The 19,979-nt window shown below is 44.4% G+C and overlaps 1 protein-coding gene across 1 annotated transcript in view; it reads left to right on the top strand.

Moving 5' to 3' along the window:
- LOC124795780 (G-protein coupled receptor 143-like) overlaps positions 1-19,979 on the top strand; it is a 161,733-nt gene that overhangs the window by 102,463 nt on the left and 39,291 nt on the right. Inside the window, exon 4 of the mRNA XM_047259865.1 lies at positions 718-896. Coding sequence (XP_047115821.1) covers positions 718-896 — 179 coding nt within the window. The remainder of the gene's footprint in view (positions 1-717; positions 897-19,979) is intronic.

The following is a 19,979-nucleotide window of genomic DNA, read 5'->3' on the forward strand; positions in this document are numbered from 1 at the left end:
ATATGTAAGAAAAGGGGGAGGGGCAAAAGGGTAGGGGAGAAAAAGGAGAAAGGTGAAGGTGAAGAGGGAGAAAGAGAGGTGAGAGAGAAGAAAGAAGAGTCAGATAGTATATATATATATATATATATATATATATATATATATATATATATATATATATATAGAGAGAGAGAGAGAGAGAGAGAGAGAGAGAGAGAGAGAGAGAGTGGGGAGAAAGAGTGGTGAGAAGAGGTGGTGCATGATCTGGATGGAGAAGGAATGGTGTGGAAAAAATAGTAGGGAAAAGGTAAAGTTAGGCAGTGAGAACAGATTCGCAGATATTTGGACCAAGAGGACTGCAAGAGTGTAGGATGTGTTTGGGGGAGAATTCCCTCATCTGCATTTTGCCACAGTTTGGCAGAAACCAGTCATGTGAGTAGACAGTTGGTTACTTGTCATTCCACATTGAATGCTTCACAGTAATTGCAGCATAGCTGTTACATATCAAGTATAGTTAGTGGCTGCCTTTCCCTTACACTGTATAAATTCTCACATTCGTGTGATGTGTATTCCGAGGTAAGACTGCTGCCATCAACTTGATACTGAGTGTACCAAAACTTCTATAAACAAATCTTTCATTGTTACTTTATCTTATAAAGCAGTTAATTTCTGGCACCGGTATTCAACATGCAATAGTTACCATGTGAAATGTTTTGCTTTCTGATTTTTATCTTGTAGGCATGGATACAATACTTTTACACAGCTACCTGGATTTGGACCCTTTGCTATGCTGTGGATGTTCGTCTTGTCCTGAAAGAGCGTGAAGGGTACCCTGTGTGGTACCATACTGCTTCTTGGCTAATACCTGGAGCGCTCACATCAGTTGGGCTCTCCATATTATACAGTCCTGATATAAAGTAAGTAGGTTTCTGGATCATTGCCCAATCAGTTTTAGCTAAAGATGCAATAATTTGTGAGCTGGAGATTGTTCATATATTGTACTATGACTTGGTGTAGTTAGATTGACTTTGGTGACATTTAGCAATTTTTAAATATTTTTATTATGTTGATATGTTTCCTAATGATAAATTATTGCAGTTTTTTCATTCCAACAATATGTTATTTGGTAGGCATAAACATGCCCAAAACATACTTAATTTTTAAAATGGAGCACTACACTGTCTTTCACACCTCCGAAGCTGCTATTGAACATCTCTTAAAAGAAAAGTGTCATAAATGTCAATAACTTCCTTTGCTACTTGTGCTTAAACTGAACATGGAGAATGAGATTGTTTCTCCTAATCATTTTGCTCCTTTTCAGCCTCCTACAGTTCTCTTTCTGTTACATAAATGTTTAAATTGATGATAGTTTTTACTATTTTTCTGCCATTAAAACTGCCCTTTGTTTGTTATATGTTTTATTTTCTTAACTGTATGTCTGTTTCATCTATGTTGGATTGTTATTGAGGAAGCAGCAGTGTGCCTGACATTTTGGTTTGTAGGCATGGTAATGAAAATTTGTTCAGCTATCGGTTAAGAGCTATTGAGAATGACACAAAGGTCTTAACTGGTCTAGCTAACAACAATTATGTGCAAGCATTGACTGCTAACCTCTGTAGTCCTTTGCTGACTATGAGTAACCTGCACTCTGATAGCATCTGGATTGCAGCTTACCAGTGTAGATGCTACTTCCCTGTAGACCAACTTCCTCCATGACCATGATGTTGCCACTATCAAATGCTACTTTTCCCATTGTCCTTATGGCTCTAAACCCACCACCTCATTCCATCTTTATGATCAAGACCAAGGATGAAGACACTGTACTGTCATTTCCCCACAGTGACAAACATCTTCTCTCCATTTGCTTCATCTGGTCCTCCTCAGTCCATCACACCACCTTTCTGGATGGTGACCACCCTCCAGTGTCTTCCTCCATATGAAGCTCATTAACTGCAAACAGTAGCTGCATTTTAAGAGCTGTCATCTGTCCACACCAAAAAATCATTCCCATACAGTCTGGCCACTTGTGGATAGCACATCTGCAGTGACAAGAATACCATTGCCCAATGTGCTGAAGGTCTCAGTAATGCTTTCACAGACAAGCACTATCTACATCTACATGATTACTCTGGTATTTACAATAAAGTGCCTGGTAGAGGGTTCAATGAACAACCTTCAAGCTGTCTCTCTACCGTTCCACTCTCAAACGGCGTGCGGGAAAAACGAGCACTTAAATTTTTCTGTGCGAGCCCTGATTTCTCTTATTTTATTGTAATGATCATTTCTCCGTATGTAGGTTGATGCCAACAGAATGTTCTCACAATTGGAGGAGAAAATTGGTGACTGAAATTTCATGAAAAGATCCTGTCGCAACGAAAAACCCCTTTGTTTTAATGATTGCCACTCCAGTTCATGTATCATGTATGTGGCACTATCTCCCCTATTTCATGATAATACAAAACAAATTGCCCTTCTTTGTACTTTTTCAATGTCATGTATCAGTCCCACCTGAAACTGATCACACACCACACAGCAATACTCCAGAATAGGGCGGACAAGCGTGGTGTAAGCAGTCTCTTTAGTAGAGGTGTTACACTTTCTAAGTGATCTGCCAATGAATCACAGTCTTTGGTTTGCTCTACCCACATTATTATCTACGTGACTGTTCCAATTTAGGTTACCTTAATTGTAATCCCTAAGTATTTAGTTGAATTTACAGTCTTCAGATTTGTGTGACTTACCGCATAATCAAAATTTTGTGGATTTCTTTTAGCACTCATGTGAATAACTTCACACTTTTCTTTATTCAGGGTCAATTGGCACTTTTTGCACCATACAGATATCTTATTTAAATAATTTTGCAATTCATTTTGGTCATCTAATGACTTTACAAGATGGTAAATGACAGCATCATCTGCAAACAATCTAAGACAGCTACTGAGATTGTCTCCTATGTCATTAATATACGAGGGTCACTCCAAAAGAAATGCACACTATTTTCGTAAAAATACAGTTTTCATTCTGCATGTGTGAAAGTTTCACAGTTTGTAGATACATCCTTACCACTTGTTTTCAAACTTGGTTCAACCTGTTCCCGTGAGTGGCGTCATCACAGCACGTCTTCAAGAAGGCTGCTACACTTGACATTCGTCAGAATCAACGTGCTGTCATAGAATTCCTGTGCTGTGAAAATGAGACAGTGGGAAACATCCACAAGAGGTTGAAAAATGTGTATGGAGATGCTACTGTGGATCGCAGTACAATTAGTTCGTGGGCAAGCAGGTTACGTGATGAAAGTGGGCACGGCAATATTGAGGATTGTCCTCGCAGCGGCAGGCCTCGTACTACACACACTCCAGACAACGTGCAGAGAGTTAACGAATTGGTGACTGCTAACAGATGCATCACAGTGAACGAATTGTCACGCTACGTTGGGATAGGGGAAGGAAGTGTTTGCAGATTACTGAAAATGTTTGCGTTAAAAAAGGTTTGTGTCAGATGGGTTCCCAGGATGTTGACAGTGGCTCGCAAAGAAACTAGAAAAATGGTATGCAGCGAACTTTTGGAACAGTACGAGAATGGTGGAGATGAATTTCTTGGAAGAATTGTGACAGGTGATGAAACATGGCTCCATCATTTTTCACCAGAGATGAAGAGGCAATCAATGGAGTGGCATCATGCAAATTCACCCAAGAAAAAAAACATTCAAAACCACACCTTCTGTTAGAAAAGTTATGGCTATGGTGTTTTTCGATTCCGAAGGACTCTTGCTTGTGGACATAATGCCAAGTGGAACCACTATAAATTCTGATGCATATGTGATGACACTGAAGAAACTTTCAGCTCGACTGAGTCGTGTTCGACTACATCAGCAAAAGCAGGATGTTTTGCTGTTGCATGACAATGCACGGCCACATGTCAGTGAAAAAACCATGGAAGCGATCACAAAACTTGGATGGACAACACTGAAACACCCACCTAACAGTCCTGACCTGCCTCCACGTGACTATCATATCTTGGGGAAACTGAAAGGCTCTCTTTGTGGAACAAGGTTTGAAGATGATGATTACCTTGTGCACGCTGCCAAACAGTGCCCCAACAGGTTGGTCCAGAGGTTTACCGTGCGGGTACACAGGTACCGGTTCCAAGATGGCATAAGTCAGTTGAGAGGGATGGAAATTATGTGGAGAAATGAAAATATTGTTCCTAAGGGATGCATCTACACACTGTAAAACTTTCAAACATGTAGAATAAAAGATGGATTTTGCAAAAAATAGTGTGCATTTATTTTGGAGTGACCCTCGTAGATCAGGAACAATAGAGGGCCTATAACACTTCCTTGGGGAGTGCCAGATTTTACTTCTGTTTTACTCAATGACTTTCCATCTGTTATTATGAACTGTGACCTTTCTGATAGGAAATCATGAATCCATTCACACAGCTGAGGTTATATTCCTTAGGCGCACAGTTTGGTTAGAAGAGGCTTATGAGGAATGGTGTCGAAAGCCTTCTGGAAATCTATCACTCAAACTTAGTCTGCAAACAGATTTCCCATGCCATATTCACACTTACACAAGCCTACAATCCTCCAAATGCCCTCGGGAAACAGCTGCAAGAAGCAACCCTCCACCCATTATCATCCTGGATTAGAACAACTGAACCATATCTTTCACACTACTTAATATAACATCCAGAAATGAAGAACTTCCCACAATCCCCATTCCTTCCAAAGTTAGATTCCTCTGAACATCTAAGCTACACAATGACCTTGTCAATCCTTACATCACATCTATTCCCAAGCCATTATCATGCAGGTCACTCCCCTGTGGTAGACCCAGGTGCAGAACCTGCCTGATGCATTCATCTTACCCTGTCAGCGGCAGGGCCACCTATCAAAGCAGGTATATCATAGCCACTGTGACGTAACTTTCGTACATCATTTTATGAGGGCATGACTACCAACCAGCTGTCCGCTCAAATCACTGACCACTGTCAAACCACAACAAAGAACAGACCTGACTACGCAGTGTCCGAACACATTGCCGAGCACAGCATGCTTCACTTCAATGGCTGTTTCACAACCTACACCATCTGGAACTTTCCTCTCAACCCCACCTCCTTTGAACTACATAGATGGGAACTGCCCTTACAACACAGTCTTCAATCCTATAATCCATCTGTCCTCATCTCTGCTAGCCTTTGTCCCACACCCATGTGCACCCCAGCCTCTATGACCCTCAATTTAGTCATCCTGCACTCTCACCATTTATGAAATCTCCCTCATCCTGTGTACTATCTTCCCCTCCCAATCCACTCCTCCATGTCATTATTTTCGTTAGTTTATCAATCTATATATTAGGTTCTAACAAAGAGATAGAGGGGCTGGCCAGTACTCACCTCAGCTCAGTACAGCCGATAGATACACAAAAAACAGAACCGAAAATTTATGTTCCTAGCTTTCAGAACAAATGTTCCTTCATCAGGGAGAAGAGAGGGGGAAGAAAGGGAAGAAGGGAAAGTGGATTCAGTTACTCACAACCCAGGTTATGAAGCAACAGGGAAAGGAAAACAGGGAGGGTAGCAAGGATGGAGGCATGGTTGTCAGAGGGAAGCCAAAGATATTCTACTGTAAGTACTGTGCCAGCTTCAAACCAAAGAGGATGCATACAGAAGTAAAGAGGTATACAGTATAAAGATAAACACAACTATGTAGGATGAATAGATGCGTGAATGGCTAAAGAGGAAAGGGAAACAGGAGAAGACTGAAGAGTAAATGGGAGTGAGGTTGTTTAACGTACGTTCAGTCCTGGGGGATGGCGGGATGAAAGGATGTGTTGGAGTGCAAGTTCCCATCTCCGCAGTTCAGAGGGACTGGTGTTGGGTGGGAGAAGCCAAATGGCACATACGGTGTAGCAGGTTCCTAGAATTATGCTGGAGGGCATGCTCCGCTACTGGGTATTGGGCATCTCCTAGGCGGACAGTTCGATTGTGTCCGTTCATGCGCTCAGCCAGTTTAGTTGTTGTCATACCGATGTAAAAGGCTGTGCAGTGCAGGCATGTCAGCTGATAAATGACATGTGTAGTTTCACACGTGGCCCTGCCTTGAATTGTGTATGTTTTACCAGTAGCGGGGCTGGAGTAGGTGGTTGTCGGGGGATGCATGGGGCAGGTTTTGCAGCGGGGTCGGTTACAGGGGTAGGAACCGCTGGGTAGAGAAGGTAGTCTGGGAATATTGTAGGGTTTAACAAGGATGTTACGGAGGTTAGGGGGGCGACGAAAGGCAACTCTGGGTGGTGTGGGGAGAATTTTGTCAAGGGATGATCTCATTTCAGGGTTTGACTTGAGAAAGTCATATCCCTGGCGGAGTAATTTGTTGATGTATTTGAGGCCAGGATAATATTGGGTGACAAGGGGGATGCTTCTGTGTGGTCTGGGTGTAGGAACATTGTTGTTGGATGGGGAGGAATGTATTGCTCGGGAGATCTGTTTGTGGACAAGGTCTGCAGGATAGTTGCGGGAGAGGAAAGCACTGGTCAGGTTATTGGTGTAATTGTTGATGGATTCATCACTGGAGCAGATACATTTGCCACAAATACCTAGGCTGTAGGGAAGGGAACATTTGATGTGGAATGGATGGCAGCTATCAAAGTGAAGGTACTGTTCTTTGTTTGTGGGTTTGATATGGACAGAGGTGTGGATGTGAGCTTCAACAAGATAAAGGTCAACATCCAGGAAGGTGGTTTGGGTTTTGGAGGAGGACCAGGTGAAATTCAGATTCGAAAAGGAGTTGAGGTTATGGAGGAAATTTAGGAGTGTTTCTTCACCATGAGTCCAGACCACAAAGATGTCATCTATAAACAAATACCAGGCCAGGGGAAGCAGCTGTTGGGTCTTCAGGAAAGCCTCCTCCATGCGGCCCATGAAGAGGTTAGCATAGGATGGAGACATCCTGGTTCCCATGGCCGTTCCCCTGATTTGTTTGTAGGTCTGGCCTTCAAAGGTGAAGTAATTATGGGTTAGGATGAAGTTGGTAAGTGTGATAAGGAACGAGGTTTTTGGAAGATCTTCGGGTGGGCATTGGGAGAGATAGTGCTCAAGGGCAGAGAGACCATGGGTATGTGGGATGTTTGTGTAAAGGGATGTCCCTCTGAACTGCAGAGATGGGAACTTGCACTCCAACACATCCTTTCATCCCGCCATCCCCCAGGACTGAACGTACGTTAAACAACCTCACTCCCATTTACTCTTCAGTCTTCTCCTGTTTCCCTTTCCTCTTTAGCCATTCACACATCTATTCATCCTACATAGTTGTGTTTATCTTTATACTGTATACCTCTTTACTTCTGTATGCATCCTCTTTGGTTTGAAGCTGGCACAGTACTTACAGTAGAATATCTTTGGCTTCCCTCCAACAACCATGCCTCCATCCTTGCTACCCTCCCTGTTTTCCTTTCCCTGTTGCTTCATAACCTGGGTTGTGAGTAACTGAATCAACTTTCCCTTCTTCCCTTTCTTTCTCCTCTCTCCTCCCTGATGAAGGAACATTTGTTCTGAAAGCTAGGAATGTAAATTTTCGGTTCTGTTTTTTGTGTATCTATCGGCTGTACTGAGCTGAGGTAAGTACTGGCCAGCCCCTCTATCTCTTTGTTAGTGTTTGTTTCACATCTTTATATGAGATTTTCCATTAATCATTTAGATCACCTGTATGGTTCACATCCTTCATTGTTTTGTCCCTTTTGTTAGCTATCACTTACATCTGCCATCTAAACACTTTCTCTTCTTCAGTGTTTCATATATACATAAATAAATAGTTTCGTCACCAACTGTGCTAGTTTCATTTTCCTCCTATTATCTTGTTCCATTTATAGTCCACTTCTCTTTTTTTATTTATTGATTTATTTATTTAACATTCCATAGTTTTAACGTTCGTTATTCGCTGTTCTCCAGCCAAGAATCACTGCCAACCATCTCTTCCACACCTACCAGTATCATCCATTTCCATCGATTTCATGTTGCTGGCGATAATTTTGTGTCATTGGCTATCTTTCTCTGCCACAGGAAAATTTTTTTGGGACATTTCTGCACCACCCGCGAACTTTTTTGCTGCACGCGCGATCTTTTTTGCGGCACGCGCGATTTTTTTTGCAGCATGCGCGATCTTTTTTTCGCCACTCGCTATCTCAGTTTTTGAGCAACGTGTGTTCTTTTTCCCCTGATCTGGACATACTTGCTTGGTCTGGTCAACTTTTTCCGTATTTTTCTTATTTAGTGGTCTTCCTTTGGTATTGAACATTACCAACACAATTTCTTTCTTTCTCGTCCTTCCCTCCGTGTTTTATTCCTTCTTATGATTAATATTTTAACTTTAGTTATTTAATTTCCCTACCCACCAGTTACCCACCATGTACCCTAGTCCTATACCACATTATTTACATTCATTCCGGAAACATGCATTCACCGCAGCCAAACTGCAATCCCACATACTTTTCCTCTGGTCCTGCTTAATCTTTGGAATTACCCGTAAAGGACTTACCTTAAAAGTTCCCATCTCTGGGTGCAATTCTTCCTTCCACCAGTCTCTCCTGGACTTCCAGAACCTTCAATCCTTAGCCCTTACCCAACTTGTCCTGAATCTCTACACTACTTCATGTAACCACCACTCCCAACAGCTCCTATCTCTCTTCAAAGTCCTCCACCTCTCAAACCCTTGCTTGGAGAACACACTCATGAACATCATCCTGGAAGCCAGCTGCAAACTTCAGTTCCATTCCACACGCCACCTGAAAAAACTATCCACAGTGCTAGTGCAACATCTAAGAAGTGGGGTCCCTCTCCCTATCCCTCACATACACCAGCCACAACAGAACCTTCAACAAACCCCCCTCATAGCCAACAAACCTAGCCTAGCCACCCTACTCAATCTCCCCATCCCAGCACATACCCCACACAGACCAAATCTCAACTATAACCACAGTCAAATGCCACATATCACAAGTCCCAATTCAGTTCTAAACCTCTCATCCATATCCCTCTCTCCTCCAGAGACATCTGTTCTATCAAAAGGCTTAAATTTTAGCCCCATGCCTAAATTCAACCACACTGCCCTGGTTAAAGGTCTCCTCTCATTCACCCGGAAACTCAACTGGAAATATCACTTCACTATCCAAACACAGCCCCAAAATACTAGATCCAGCGTTGAACCCTGTCTGGAACAGTTCCGACCGCCTTCTCAAAGGGATCGTCCTCCCCTCCCCCAAAACCATCCCTTGCAGACATTTCAGGAATTCCTCACATCCAGTGTTGCCTCCCAGTCCTTCCTGAAGAACATCCCGACAACCCCCAACATCACCCCAGCTGAATCCCGTGCCATTAAGCAGCTGAAAACAGACAGCTCTATTGTCATCCTCCCGGCGGATAAAGGCTCCACAACTGTGGTACTTGACCGTGTGGAGTATGTGGCAGAAGGACTGCGTCAACTCTCTGACACCTCAACCTACAAAGCTGTTACCCAGGATCCAATTCCCTCCATCCAGACTGAGCTGCAGAAAATCCTAAAAATCCAAGGTCTCTCACAAGGCCTCACAACGGCTTCCATAGACTTACTCACTCCACCTGAGCCCCGTACTCCTACCTTCTACCTATTACCCAAAATCCACAAAGAGAACAATCCTGGCCGTCCCATTGTAGCAGGCTTCAAAGCCGCAACAGAACGTATCTCAGCTCTGGTAGACCATCACCTCTAACCTATCACCCGCACACTCCCATCCTACATCAAAGATACAAACAACTTCCTAGAACACCTCAAATCCATTCCCACTCCTCTCCCACCTGAAACCTTTCTTGTCATAGATGCTACATCTTGTGATAGATGCTACATCACTTTACACAAACATCCCACATACCCATGGTCTCTCTGCCCTTGAGCACTATCTCTCCCAATGCCCACCCGAAGATCTTCCAAAAACCTCGTTCCTTATCACACTTACCAACTTCATCCTAACCCATAATTACTTCACCTTTGAAGGCCAGACCTCCAAACAAATCAGGGGAACGGCCATGGGAACCAGGATGGCTCCATCCTATGCTAACCTCTTCATGGGCCGCATGGAGGAGGCTTTCCTGAAGACCCAACAGCTGCTTCCCCTGGCCTGGTATATGTTTATAGATGACATCTTTGTGGTCTGGACTCATGGTGAAGAAACACTCCTTAATTTCCTCCATAACCTCAACTCCTTTTCGAATCTGAATTTCACCTGGTCCTCCTCCAAAACCCAAACCACCTTCCTGGATGTTGACCTTTATCTTGTTGAAGCTCACATCCACACCTCTGTCCATATCAAACCCACAAACAAACAACAGTACCTTCACTTTGATAGCTGCCATCCATTCCACATCAAATGTTCCCTTCCCTACAGCCTAGGTATTTGTGGCAAATGTATCTGCTCCAGTGATGAATCCGTCAACAATTACACCAATAACCTGACCAGTGCTTTCCTCTCCCGCAACTATCCTGCAGACCTTGTCCACAAACAGATCTCCCGAGCAATACATTCCTCCCCATCCAACAACAATGTTCCTACACCCAGACGACACAGAAGCATCCCCCTTGTCACCCAATATTATCCTGGCCTCAAATACATCAACAAATTACTCCGCCAGGGATATGACTTTCTCAAGTCAACCCCTGAAATGAGATCATCCCTTGACAAAATTCTCCCCACACCACCCAGAGTTGCCTTTCGTCGCCCCCCTAACCTCCGTAACATCCTTGTTAAACCCTACAATATTCCCAGACTACCTTCTCTACCCAGCGGTTCCTACTCCTGTAACCGACCCCGCTGCAAAACCTGCCCCATGCATCCCCCGACAACCACCTACTCCAGCCCCGCTACTGGTAAAACATACACAATTCAAGGCAGGGCCACGTGTGAAACTACACATGTCATTTATCAGCTGACATGCCTGCACTGCACAACCTTTTACATCGGTATGACAACAACTAAACTGGCTTAGCGCATGAACGGACACAATCGAACTGTCCGCCTAGGAGATGTCCAATACCCAGTAGCGGAGCATGCCCTCCAGCATAATTCTAGGAACCTGCTACACCGTATGTGCCATTTGGCTTCTCCCACCCAACACCAGTCCCTCTGAACTGCGGAGATGGGAACTTTCACTCCAACACATCCTTTCATCCCGCCATCCCCCAGGACTGAACGTACGTTGAACAACCTCACTCCCATTTACTCTTCAGTCTTCTCCTGTTTCCCTTTCCTCTTTAGCCATTCACGCATCTATTCATCCTACATAGTTGTGTTTATCTTTATACTGTATACCTCTTTACTTCTGTATGCATCCTCTTTGGTTTGAAGCTGGCACAGTACTTACAGTAGAATATCTTTGGCTTCCCTCTGACAACCATGCCTCCATCCTTGCTACCCTCCCTGTTTTCCTTTCCCTGTTGCTTCATAACCTGGGTTGTGAGTAACTGAATCCACTTTCCCTTCTTCCCTTTCTTCCCCCTCTCTTCTCCCTGATGAAGGAACATTTGTTCTGAAAGCTAGGAACGTAAATTTTCGGTTCTGTTTTTTGTGTATCTATCGGCTGTACTGAGCTAGGTAGGTACTGGCCAGCCCCTCTATCTCTTTGGTAGTATTTGTTTCACATCTTTATATGAGATTTTCCATTAATCATTTATATATTAGGTTCTTGGGAACAATGTGAGCCACAGCTACTTGGTCATGAAATGTGTTGGTACAGAATTTACAGAATGCTGATTAGACCGTTTATAGGTGAAAGAATTAATAAAATAAAAAAAATCTTGGTAGAGAGTATACAAATAAATAATATATTACAAAGAAAAATTCTCAACTGCTGTGAGGAATCTTGCACAGATTAAGTGCAGTGTGCCACTTGGAATCATTTTAACTTGCATTTGAATACTTGGAGTTTATCACACAATTTTTTTTTTCACTTATTCTGGAAACCTAATAGTGCACACCTTTCTGTACATTGCATAAGGAATTGTCATCCAAGTGCATATTGTGTTCCTGTCTAATATTCACTGAATAAATGTTACAGTCACTTCTGAATGAATCATTTTTATTAGTATAAAATCCCATGGTGGAATATATGTATTGGGACAGCAGAATTAGAATTTCAAGATACCTGAACAATGTTTACAGACTGATACCACAGATTAGTCTGACTCCCTTTTCTGAGCTAAGAATATTCTTCATATTCTTGGTGGCTGCACAGAGTTCCCACAAAATATAACACCATACAAGATAAATGGGTAGTAAGCTAAGTAAATAAACTTTCACACTTTATTGTCATAGACATTCTCAAATGAAATCAAATTTTTATCATCAGGTAACATACCTCATACAGTCAAAGATTGTGGCACAGGGGACTTGTCAATTATAACAACAAACCCAGACTAACAAACTTAAGCTAAGGTTACAATGCATATATTGTTACCTTCTTCTTATTTTACGTGGATATCATTAAAGGAATCTTCTGTACTGTAATACCGTTTACTTTTCAGATATTCTTGTAGGACTCCATTATTTTTTACATTTGCATCACACTTCTTCCCCCAGATTCTATTTATAATTTTCATGTCCATCTTATGTGCAGTTTTTTAAATATAGTTTTAGCCTGTGGGCAGGTAATATGTAACAAGTCTTTGTCAGTTTTGCAGCAGATTATCGCAGTTGAGTCATCTTCATAAAGGATGATTTCAGACTGAACCTGGCATGGCGTATCACTTACGTGATGCAAGAATAACAGTGGCCCTACTGCTTAACCTTGTGGAATGCCTAATTGTAGGTGGTGAGGTTTCAGCCAGAGAATAATTTCTTGCCACTGTTATTAACAAGTAGTCTTTCTTTCAGTTCGACAAATATGATGACATCCTGCTAAGAGATCTTGCTTGAAAACCATAGCTTGTCAGTTTCTGGAGAAGCAGGTCATGTTTTACACTATCGAAGGCTTTGGTAAGGTTACAAAAGATGCCCGATACATGCATTCTGAGGCAGCTGCTAACTTTTGTGACCAATTCATTTATTGCATAGGTTGTGCTGCAGTCTTTCCAGAAACTGAGCCCCTAAAGGGCTTACCTTAAAAGTTCCCATCTCTGGGTGCAATTCCTCCTTCCACCAGTCTCTCCTGGACTTCCAGAACCTTCAATCCTTAGCCCTTACCCAACTTGTCCTGAATCTCTACACTACTTCATGTAACCACCACTCCCAACAGCTCCTATCTCTCTTCAAAGTCCTCCACCTCTCAAACCCTTGCTTGGAGAACACACTGAGGAACATCATCCTAGAAGCCAGCTGCAAACTTGAGTTCCATGCCACACAACACCTGAAAAAACTATCCACAGTGCTAGTGCAACACCTAAGAAGTGGGGTCCCTCTCCCTATCCCTCACAAACACCAACCACAACAGAACCTTCAACAAACCCCCCTCATAGCCAACAAACCTAGCCTAGCCACCCTACTCAATCTCCCCATCCCAGCACATACCCCACACAGACCAAATCTCAACTATAACCACAGTCAAATGCCACATATCACCAGTCCCAATTCAGTCCTAAACCTCTCATCCAGATCCCTCTCTCCTCCAGAGACATCTGTTCTATCAAAAGGCTTAACCTTTAGCCCCACACCTAAATTCAACCACACTGCCCTGGTTAAAGATCTCCTCTCATTCACCCGGAACCTCAACTGGAAATATCACTTCACTACCCAAACACAGCCCCCAAGCACTAGACCCAGTGTTGAACCCTGTCTAGAACAGTTTCGACTGCCTTCTCAAAGGGATCCTCCTCCCCTCCCCCAAAACCATCCCTTGCAGACATTTCAGGAATTCCTCACATCCAGTGTTGCCTCCCAGTCCTTCTTGAAGAACATCCCGACAACCCCCAACATCACCCCAGCTGAATCCCGTGCCATTAAAGAGCTGAAAATAGACCACTCTATTGTCATCCTCCCGGCGGATAAAGGCTCCACAACTGTCGTACTTGACTGTGTGGAGTATGTGGCAGAAGGACTGCGTCAACTCTCTGACACCTCAACCTACAAAGCTGTTACCCAGGATCCCATTCCCTCCATCCAGACTGAGCTGCAAAAAATCCTAAAAATCCAAGGTCCCTCACAAGGCCTCACAACGGCTTCCATAGACTTACTCACTCCACCTGAGCCACGTACCCCTACCTTCTACCTATTACCCAAAATCCACAAAGAGAACCATCCTGGCCGTCCCATTGTAGCAGGCTTCAAATCCCCAACCGAACGTATCTCAGCTCTGGCAGACCAGCACCTACAACCTATCACCCGCAGACTCCCATCCTACATCAAAGACACAAACCACTTCCTAGAACGCCTCAAATCCATTCCCACTCCTCTCCCACCTGAAACCTTTCTTGTCACCATAGATGCTACATCCCTTTACACAAACATCCCACATACCAATGGTCTCTCTGCCCTTGAGCACTACCTCTCCCAACGCCCACCCGAAGATCTTCCAAAAACCTCGTTCCTTATCACACTTACCAACTTCATCCTCACTCATAATTACTTCACTTTTGAAGGCCAGACCTACAAACAAATCAGGGGAACGGCCATGGGAACCAGGATGGCTCCCTCCTATGCCAACCTCTTCATGGGCCGCATGGAGGAGGCTTTCCTGAAGACCCAACAGCTGCTTCCCCTGGCCTGGTATAGGTTTATAGATGACATCTTTGTGGTCTGGACTCATGGTGAAGAAACACTCCTTAATTTCCTCCATAACCTCAACTCCTTTTCGAATCTGAATTTCACCTGGTCCTTCTCCAAAACCCAAGCCACCTTCCTGGATGTTGACCTTCATCTTGTTGAAGCTCACATCCACACCTCAGTCCATATCAAACCCACAAACAAACAACAGTACCTTCACTTTGATAGCTGCCATCCTTTCCACATCAAACGCTCCCTTCCCTACAGCCTAGGTATTCGTGGCAAACGTATCTGCTCCAGTGACGAATCCCTCAACAACTACACCAATAACCTGACCAGTGCTTTCCTCTCCCGCAACTATCCTGCAGACCTTGTCCACAAACAGATTTCCCGAGCAATACATTCCTCCCCGTCCAACAACAATGTTCCTACCCCCAGACCACACAGAAGCATCCCCCTTGTCACCCAGTATTATCCTGGCCTCGAAAACATCAACAAATTACTCCGCCAGGGATATGACTTTCTCAAGTCAACCCCTGAAATGAGATCATCCCTTGACAAAATTCTCCCCACACCACCCAGAGTTGCCTTTCGTCGCCCCCCTAACCTCCGTAACATCCTTGTTAAACCCTACAATATTCCCAGACTACCTTCTCTACCCAGCGGTTCCTACCCCTGTAACCGACCCCGCTGCAAAACCTGCCCCATGCATCCGCCCACAACCACCTACTCCAGCCCCGCTACTGGTAAAACATACACAATTCAAGGCAGGGCTACGTGTGAAACTACACATGTCATTTATCAACTGACGTGCCTGCACTGCACAGCCTTTTACATCGGCATGACAACAACCAAACTGGCTGAGCGAATGAACGGACACAGACGAACTGTCCGCCTAGGAGATGCCCAATACCCAGTAGCGGAGCATGCCCTCCAGCATAATTCTAGGGACCTAGGAACCTGCTACACCGTATGTGCCATTTGGCTTCTCCCACCCAACACCAGTCCCTCTGAACTGCGGAGATGGGAACTTGCACTCCAACACATCCTTTCATCCCGCCATCCCCCTGGACTGAACCTACGTTAAAGAACCTCACTCCCATTCACTCTTCAGTCTTCTCCTCTTTCCCTTTCCTCTTTAGCCATTCACGCATCTTTTCATCCTACATAGTTGTGTTTATCTTTATACTTTACTTCTGTATGCATCCTCTTTGGTTTGAAGCTGGCACAGTACTTACAGTAGAATATCTTTGGCTTCCCTCTGACAACCATGCCTCCATCCTTGCTACCCTCCCTGTTTACCTTTCCCTGTTGCTTCATAACCTGGGTTGTGAGTAACTGAATCCACTTTCCCTTCTTCCCTTTTTTTCCCCTCTCTCCTCCCTGATGAAGGAACAAAGTTCCGAAAGCTAGGAATGTAAATTTTCAGTTCTGTTTTATGTGTATCTATCGGCTGTACTGAGCTGAGGTAAGTACTGGCCAGCCCCTCTATCTCTTTGTTAGTATTTGTTTCACATCTTATATGAGATTTTCCATTAATCATTTAGATCACCTATATGGTCCACATCCTTCATTGTTTTGTCCCTTTTGTTAGCTATCACTTACGTCTGTCATCTTAACACTTTCTGTTCTTCAGTGTTTTATATATACATAAATAAATATTTTCGTCACCAACTGTGCTAGTTTCATCTTCCTCCTATTATCTTGTTCCGTTTATAGTCCTCTTCTCTTTTTTATTTATTGATTTATTTATTCAACATTCCATAGTTTTAACGTTCGTTATTCGCTGTTTCCCAGCCAACAATCACTGCCAACAATCTCTTCCACACCTACCAGTATCATCCATTTCCGTCGATTTCTTGTTGCTGGCGATATTTTTGTGCCATTGGCTATCTTTCTCTGCCACAAGAAAAATTTTTTGGGACATTTCTGCCCCACCCGCGATCTTTTTTGCGGCACGCGCGATCTTTTTTGCGGCACGCGCGATCTTTTTTGCGGCACGCGCGATCGCTTTTGCGGCACGCGCGATCGCTTTTGCGGCACGCGCGATCTTTTTTCGCCACTCGCTATCTCTGTTTTTGAGCTACGTGTGTTCTTTTTCCCCTGATCTGGACATACTTGCTTGGTCTGGTTAACTTTTTCCGTATTTTTCTTATTTACTGGTCTTCCTTTGGTATTGAACATTACCAACACAATTTCTTTCCTTCTCGTCCTTCCCTCCGTGTTTTACTCCTTCTTATGATTACTATCTCAACTTTAGTTATCTAATTTCCCTATCCACCAGTTACCCACTATGTACCCTAATCCTATACCACATTATTTACATTCATTCCGGAAACATGCATTCACTGTAGCCAAACTGCAATCCCACATACTTTTCCTCCAGTCCTGCTTAACCTTTGGAATTACCCCTAAAGGGCTTACCTTAAAAGTTCCCATCTCTGGGTGCAATTCCTCCTTCCACCAGTCTCTCCTGGACTTCCAGAACCTTCAATCCTTAGCCCTTACCCAACTTGTCCTGAATCTCTACACTACTTCATGTAACCACCACTCCCAACAGCTCCTATCTCTCTTCAAAGTCCTCCACCTCTCAAACCCTTGCTTGGAGAACACACTGAGGAACATCATCCTAGAAGCCAGCTGCAAACTTGAGTTCCATGCCACACAACACCTGAAAAAACTATCCACAGTGCTAGTGCAACACCTAAGAAGTGGGGTCCCTCTCCCTATCCCTCACAAACACCAACCACAACAGAACCTTCAACAAACCCCCCTCATAGCCAACAAACCTAGCCTAGCCACCCTACTCAATCTCCCCATCCCAGCACATACCCCACACAGACCAAATCTCAACTATAACCACAGTCAAATGCCACATATCACCAGTCCCAATTCAGTCCTAAACCTCTCATCCAGATCCCTCTCTCCTCCAGAGACATCTGTTCTATCAAAAGGCTTAACCTTTAGCCCCACACCTAAATTCAACCACACTGCCCTGGTTAAAGATCTCCTCTCATTCACCCGGAACCTCAACTGGAAATATCACTTCACTACCCAAACACAGCCCCCAAGCACTAGACCCAGTGTTGAACCCTGTCTAGAACAGTTTCGACTGCCTTCTCAAAGGGATCCTCCTCCCCTCCCCCAAAACCATCCCTTGCAGACATTTCAGGAATTCCTCACATCCAGTGTTGCCTCCCAGTCCTTCTTGAAGAACATCCCGACAACCCCCAACATCACCCCAGCTGAATCCCGTGCCATTAAAGAGCTGAAAATAGACCACTCTATTGTCATCCTCCCGGCGGATAAAGGCTCCACAACTGTCGTACTTGACTGTGTGGAGTATGTGGCAGAAGGACTGCGTCAACTCTCTGACACCTCAACCTACAAAGCTGTTACCCAGGATCCCATTCCCTCCATCCAGACTGAGCTGCAAAAAATCCTAAAAATCCAAGGTCCCTCACAAGGCCTCACAACGGCTTCCATAGACTTACTCACTCCACCTGAGCCACGTACCCCTACCTTCTACCTATTACCCAAAATCCACAAAGAGAACCATCCTGGCCGTCCCATTGTAGCAGGCTTCAAATCCCCAACCGAACGTATCTCAGCTCTGGCAGACCAGCACCTACAACCTATCACCCGCAGACTCCCATCCTACATCAAAGACACAAACCACTTCCTAGAACGCCTCAAATCCATTCCCACTCCTCTCCCACCTGAAACCTTTCTTGTCACCATAGATGCTACATCCCTTTACACAAACATCCCACATACCCATGGTCTCTCTGCCCTTGAGCACTACCTCTCCCAACGCCCACCCGAAGATCTTCCAAAAACCTCGTTCCTTATCACACTTACCAACTTCATCCTCACTCATAATTACTTCACTTTTGAAGGCCAGACCTACAAACAAATCAGGGGAACGGCCATGGGAACCAGGATGGCTCCCTCCTATGCCAACCTCTTCATGGGCCGCATGGAGGAGGCTTTCCTGAAGACCCAACAGCTGCTTCCCCTGGCCTGGTATAGGTTTATAGATGACATCTTTGTGGTCTGGACTCATGGTGAAGAAACACTCCTTAATTTCCTCCATAACCTCAACTCCTTTTCGAATCTGAATTTCACCTGGTCCTTCTCCAAAACCCAAGCCACCTTCCTGGATGTTGACCTTCATCTTGTTGAAGCTCACATCCACACCTCAGTCCATATCAAACCCACAAACAAACAACAGTACCTTCACTTTGATAGCTGCCATCCTTTCCACATCAAACGCTCCCTTCCCTACAGCCTAGGTATTCGTGGCAAACGTATCTGCTCCAGTGACGAATCCCTCAACAACTACACCAATAACCTGACCAGTGCTTTCCTCTCCCGCAACTATCCTGCAGACCTTGTCCACAAACAGATTTCCCGAGCAATACATTCCTCCCCGTCCAACAACAATGTTCCTACCCCCAGACCACACAGAAGCATCCCCCTTGTCACCCAGTATTATCCTGGCCTCGAAAACATCAACAAATTACTCCGCCAGGGATATGACTTTCTCAAGTCAACCCCTGAAATGAGATCATCCCTTGACAAAATTCTCCCCACACCACCCAGAGTTGCCTTTCGTCGCCCCCCTAACCTCCGTAACATCCTTGTTAAACCCTACAATATTCCCAGACTACCTTCTCTACCCAGCGGTTCCTACCCCTGTAACCGACCCCGCTGCAAAACCTGCCCCATGCATCCGCCCACAACCACCTACTCCAGCCCCGCTACTGGTAAAACATACACAATTCAAGGCAGGGCTACGTGTGAAACTACACATGTCATTTATCAACTGACGTGCCTGCACTGCACAGCCTTTTACATCGGCATGACAACAACCAAACTGGCTGAGCGAATGAACGGACACAGACGAACTGTCCGCCTAGGAGATGCCCAATACCCAGTAGCGGAGCATGCCCTCCAGCATAATTCTAGGGACCTAGGAACCTGCTACACCGTATGTGCCATTTGGCTTCTCCCACCCAACACCAGTCCCTCTGAACTGCGGAGATGGGAACTTGCACTCCAACACATCCTTTCATCCCGCCATCCCCCTGGACTGAACCTACGTTAAAGAACCTCACTCCCATTCACTCTTCAGTCTTCTCCTCTTTCCCTTTCCTCTTTAGCCATTCACGCATCTTTTCATCCTACATAGTTGTGTTTATCTTTATACTTTACTTCTGTATGCATCCTCTTTGGTTTGAAGCTGGCACAGTACTTACAGTAGAATATCTTTGGCTT

The sequence above is a fragment of the Schistocerca piceifrons genome, chromosome 1 (assembly GCF_021461385.2).
Source record: "Schistocerca piceifrons isolate TAMUIC-IGC-003096 chromosome 1, iqSchPice1.1, whole genome shotgun sequence".
NCBI classification, from domain to species: Eukaryota; Metazoa; Arthropoda; class Insecta; order Orthoptera; family Acrididae; genus Schistocerca; species Schistocerca piceifrons.